This window comes from Schistocerca nitens, chromosome 7, assembly GCF_023898315.1.
Source record: "Schistocerca nitens isolate TAMUIC-IGC-003100 chromosome 7, iqSchNite1.1, whole genome shotgun sequence".
Lineage (NCBI taxonomy): Eukaryota > Metazoa > Arthropoda > Insecta > Orthoptera > Acrididae > Schistocerca > Schistocerca nitens.
Genome location: NC_064620.1, coordinates 228888797 through 228894796, shown reverse-complemented (window position 1 = coordinate 228894796; position 6000 = coordinate 228888797). Strand labels below are relative to the sequence as shown.

General features: G+C 37.4%; 1 protein-coding gene across 3 annotated transcripts in view; it reads left to right on the top strand.

Annotated features, from left to right (window-relative positions):
- Positions 1–2379: 2379 nt before the first annotated feature.
- LOC126194790 (DDB1- and CUL4-associated factor 8-like) overlaps positions 2380–6000 on the top strand; it is a 145281-nt gene continuing 141660 nt past the window's right edge. Inside the window, exons 1-4 of one of the 3 annotated variants that reach the window (XM_049933094.1) lie at positions 2485–2503; positions 2606–2644; positions 2728–2923; positions 3206–3988. In XM_049933094.1, coding sequence (XP_049789051.1) covers positions 3252–3988 — 737 coding nt within the window. In that variant the 5' untranslated portion in view covers positions 2485–2503; positions 2606–2644; positions 2728–2923; positions 3206–3251. Of the gene's footprint in view, positions 2645–2727; positions 2924–3205; positions 3989–6000 lie in introns of all 3 variants that reach the window. The other 2 variants (XM_049933093.1, XM_049933092.1) reach the window with 2 other exon arrangements.

Here is a 6000-nt window from a genome sequence, read left to right as displayed (position 1 = left end):
GGTCTGTGTTGTTCCCTGGGTACAGCAGGGATCTCACTTGCTTCTTCAGTGTTTTTTAAATTGAAAATGCTATCAGTAATGTTGGATTTAAGTTCATTGTTTGTAGCTATTTTTTTGATTGCGTTAAATTCCCAGTCGTCTTCTTGAGAAGTGGGGATGGAAGGCAGACTGTGGTTCAATGTGTCAATGCTGCATGTTTGTAAGTTATTGGGTGTAGAGATGAAGCTAGGATGAATGTGGTGGTAAATGAATCTTTCTAATAAATTTAAAATTTATAGCTGCTATTTTGCGTAGGTAAGTTGAAGATAGAATATTAATGGCAGAACTCCTTAACTTCATACTAGCCTTTATGGTAATATAACATAAATGGATAGATAAAAAAACTACTAACTAAAATGGCAGCAGGAGAAAACACATACAAAAGTTAAGAAAACGTGCAAGCTTTTGAAGCCAGTGGCACATTCTTCTGGCAGAAGGTTCAAAGGGGAAGGAAGAGGGATGAAGGATAAGAACTGGTGAGATTTAGAAAATGGGCAGAGTTATGGAAAAAGACACCAGAACCCCAGATCAAGGGTGGTGTACAGGACGGGTTGAGAAGAAAAGACGGAACCATAAATTTAAAATTTTTCATAAAGATTCCTTTACCAAGATGTTCGTCCCAGCTTCCTCTCTGCACCCAATACCATATGAACATGCAGCGTTCCACCATATGATCCACCATCTCCTTTCCCTTCCCACATCTCAAGAAGACTTCATGTTAATCTGCCACTGACTTGTATTTCCTAATAGCTTCTGGGGTTGTGTAGTGGAAATTTCCTGCATACAAAGAATATTATCAACATGTCTGTGTCAATACACAAAATGTTTTTCCAGTGGTTCTCTTCTAAGAAATTCAGATCGTATGCCAAAATTGTCAGTCGTTTCATAGGACGGACTGGGCTGTCTGCTCAGAGAACACCACAGAAACTGGAGACTAAAGAAGCCAGATTCATCCTCTGCTGAACACATTGACTGGATAAAAAAAGGAGGAGATTGTGTATCCCCATATTCACTACAACTATTCATCCTTACTAGATTTGTTGTAACTTTGACAATGGGTTAAGCTGATAATGGTTTTGAACCTTGGGGCCACCATTCATAAAAAGGTAACCACACAAAACCCATTAGGCCTAATGTAACCAATGTTGTGGTTCCTATGTACGTGGCTCTTCACCAGTTTGTGTTACACTAAATTTTGTTATGAGTTTGTACAATACAGATGTAACTGTTCCACAATTGAAATAATCAGCAGAGGCATCTTTTAGTTTAACTTGAGAAGCAACAGATTAAGGGAGCTGATATATTCATCTTTGCTTGGATACTGTATCTGGAATCAGTTGTGAGGCTTCCACAAAACAAATACACATCATATGATGTGAAATTAGACAGAAATGTGTTTTGATTACATTATTCATTATACAATGTTTCACCAGGAACCCATAGTTGTATCGGTTAAAATGTTTGCTTGTTTTTACGTGTCGCAGCAGTACCGCATGTGGTGAGGAGGAGGTGGAAGATAGACTGTTTTCATAATTCATTTTCCCACTAATATACATGTATAAAGTAATCTGGAAATCATTACCATAATTATCAGTATGAGTGGATTACAAATATGCAAATTTATTGTCAGTATACTTTACAGAAGTAGCCAGCAGAGGTGTATAACTTGACAAACACAATATAGGAGTTAATGTACTTATATTTTTGGTATGATCTTCACCAAGATTAATATGACACCCTTGTGATTGTAAATTTTCTTATTAGTATCCATGTGCCTTTTTCGTAAGTCCTTCAAAAATCTACTGCTTTTAAATTTATATTGGGCGATATAATAGAACCACGCACTCATTTGGAAGTTTCGAGCATTCATAAGGGGAAATCATCCATACTAAAACTAACATAAAAATGTTTTGCTAACCCATACCATTCTTGCAAATTTTTGACAACTGCAACAATACAAAATTATCTATAAGGTAGATAATTGTATTTCGTTATAACTTAATGTTACTAAAATATAACTCAGCTCACAAGGGACTGTGGGATTTGTATTTTCGCGTTTCCTTACTTTGACACTGTGTTTGAAGTCATAATTTCGTTAGCAGCATTTATTGCAATAATTAATATTTCTCTAAATGGAATTTTTGAAATACGGCAAGTAACTTTTCACGGTTCTCTAGTCGTTAGCCCACTTTCGACAACGTTTATAAGGTCGCCAAATTGTTATTAATTTATTTCCAGGAGGCACAGTGCTCAAGTGCTGTATGTGTCTGATTCGAATATCGCACTGCAACAATTGCGATTTCCAACTATCGAACTTTATAACGAAGCCACAATCGATCATTAACATTTAGAAACAGTTGACACACGTAATGGGTCGACAAAACAACACAGCCGCCGAGTCTACCGTGTGAGGCATAGCAGTTTTATGAATATTTGTTGTTCTACGGGTGAAAGAAACGTTGAGGTGATTTAACTAGCTGTACCAAGATGTAACAAGTAACATTTGATACTTGATACGCAAATTCATAAACCCGTTGTACTTTTTTTTTGTAATCAATTGCAACAGTGGAGCCACCAAATGTTACAAGCTGTATTTCCGAAAGCAGTCGGTACAAAATCGAATGATCAATTACATGGACAGTCAGGTGTCTTCATTTGTGTATATCGAATTTTCATTTTCTTTCCTAGGACAAGAACACATCTGAAAATCGATCTCGATTAAATTAAGTTTGAGGTGGTATACAGAGGTGGCGTTGATCAGCTGCTGCGAAACGGCTGAAAGTCGAATATGGGAGAGACAGGATGAAGTGTGGTTTGTTTTCTGTCGCCAGTTTGGTAAAAATGCCCTCCATTGCCTGTAATAAGCAATGAAGTAACTACAGAGGTGAGTGTTATTTTTACGAAAACCGTTGCTGTCGCTGTTGACGTATGGAGAGTTTCTATTTTCGGAATGAAGACATGTCTGACATAAGACGCAAAATAGATTATTTCATCCTAATTTTTTTATTTCATTGTTTTGTGCCGGTGCAGCTTTTCCGTTTATATTTTCTTTAGTAAGTCTTGTAAAGTACGAATATAATCTCATTTCCGATGACAACCACTGCAAACCATTTGTTCCTATCTTTAAAAAATAGGTTTTAATTCGGCAATTTTCGTTTCATTGTAGGTAGTCAGGTAACTGGTTGGACTACCTTTAATTTCGATAACGACGAATGATGGACCCCCATACTTCACAGGAAGGTATGGAAGTCGATGATAAAGATGCTGAACGTGAAATCACTACAAATTCCCCAGGAGACAGTCCTGAAAGCCCTCCACCCGCAGGCTCTGAATCAAATGAAACTTCGGCCAAAGCGAGAAGACACATGGAAAAAGATGATAGCGGAATTTCAGTCGAAAAATCCGAAAACAGTTCCGATGACAATGCATCTAATAAAGTGGAAGTGCAACACAAAGAAGAAAATGAAGGTAATGGAGAGAAGAACGGCAATGGTGACGAAGACGACGATTCATCTGGCTTCCGTGGCTTCCCAGATTTTGACTATCCAGAGTTTCCAAAATTAAAGCCGAAATCAAAAACTCGATGCTACCGAAAGAGAAGTTCTCCGTTGAGTTCTGATGAAGAAAATTCCAACAATGCAACAGAAGAGGCTGTGAACGAAACCCCTGCTCGACCTAACGATGAGGAACAAGAACGAGAACGACCATTACCAGATGAAATTGATATAATTGATTTGGGAGCAGATGATTCTATCCATTCTGAACCTCGAGAAGAACTGAGGCCACGCCGCCGCCGCTCAAGAAGCAGAAGTAACAGTGCAGGCTCTGTGCCAACTGATGGGCCTGATAGTGATTCTAGTGAAGAGGAGGATGGTAAAGTGACACCGCCAGTACTCCACAAAACAAAACCAAAACACAGATGGTGTGTTACCAAGGAAGTTGTTGAAAGGTTAGTGGTTTAATTTGGAACTACTTTGTCCTAGCTTAAATAGACATGTCTTAGTACAAATTTATTTTATGAAGTAAAAGATATGTGCTACACACATATTGTAAACATTGTCTGCATACAATTGCGATTAAACATTTGTGTAGGAAAAGACACTTACAACCTTAGTGAGATGGAAAGTAGCTTATCAATAGTATGAGAGATGCAGTGTGATTTTGGAAATGTATTCCAATAGCAAGTGAGCTTGTACTCAGTGCTTCGAAACGAGCAAAGCCACTGTCACTGATGCTGTTGATTACAAGTATCCTCCTCGAAAGTTGTAGGCTTGTTATCATATTTTGAGCAAAGCCACTGTCACTGATGCTGTTGATTACAAGTATCCTCCTCTAAAGTTGTAGGCTTGTTATCATATTTTTGATAATTCAGTCTCCAAAATATGAACGCTAAAATCATAAATAGAAACATTTACCAAAAAGTTATAGAAAATGGGTGCTAGGTATACAAGGTGCCACAGGAGAAATTCAGTATTCAGCGACATGGCAGGACCGATTACTTGAAGCAAAAATGCCTAGTAAATATGGATCTCAAATGTGTACCTTAAGAGTTATGAGCATTTGTTCATCAAAAGAGAGATATTTCTCAGCAATGAAGATGGTAAAGTGCTCATAGCTTTTTAAGGTGTGTGTGTGTGTGTGTGTGTGTGTGTGTGTGTGTGTGTGTGTGTGTGTATTGCTTTGAATGACTGTCTCTGTCTTGTCCCTGAATATTGACCATTCCTCCTGGGACACCATGTGCAATGACGAGTAAAACTGGAATGTTAAATCCTACCCCTGTGTTGGTAGGTATTGACACAGATTGCTTGGTCATAGGTTTCCAGAAATTTGTAGTGAAAACACTTGCAAATGTTTCTGAATGTTCTGTACATGCACAGAAAAGTGAAGCATTTCTGCTGACGCAAAGGCATGGGAGGAAATCCACATAATGAGATTTTTAAAAAGAGAAACATATTTGTTAGAGATCTAATTTTATTTGCATGCTGAACATATACAGGGGCCTCACCAGCATTTTGTTTGAGTTGTTGAAATTATTGCAGTATGTTGATAACTTGTAACAGAAGTGTAGTGTTCTCAACATGGAGCAAGCATTAGGAGATAAAGAGCAGCTACTTAACAAAATTTGGAAAACAGCTACTTCTAATTTAACACCTTGTCTGTTATTTTATTGTGATCATTTATAAGTACTAAGGTGATTACTAATCAGGGTACAGTATGTAGTAGTTTCTGGCAGTTGGGACTCTGTTGCCTCACTACACATTTCTTACATTCTTGGCCACATCATTGGTGAAGTACCTTAAATCAATAGTCCTAAGGCACTGATTAAATGTACATAATTTTAGGATTTTAATGTAATTTTGTAGAGCCCTAACTATATTTGGGTTAGATTGTGGGTAGATTATTTGCAATTCTGCAAGACTTTCTTATCACAAAACATTGGAGTAAGACTCAAAAAATAGTGCAATTTTGTCTGTGTTTATTGTGGAATCTAATGGGAATGCAAGAGAGCACAACAACAACTGATTGTAAATATCCAATAATGTAGTAACAGGTCAATAACATATTATTTCATAGCAAAGAGTTGAAGCAATTGTATTAAGTGCTGATGCAAACAGTAGTTTTAAGTGCAAAAGTTCAAGTAACAACACAAATCCTACTTTGGTAAGTATAAAGCAGAAATTAGAATGCCAAGTGGAGAGACACAGGGGTCATTGGAAGCATCTGATTCTACCTGTCTGCTCTGACCAGTGACTTAAATGTGTTTTGTGTGGTGCATTGTTTTTGAGTTGGTTCATGTTTGTAGATGTCATGTTGATGTATTGAGTTTAACGTATGGTATTGGGTTAATTTGAGTCTTGTTTATTACTATGATAGCATGGGTTCAGTTGAGTGGGTAGTCTGTGCTGTAACATGGATTTCGAAGTGTTTACTTTGTTTTCAGTGAATTACAATGGGTGTTTT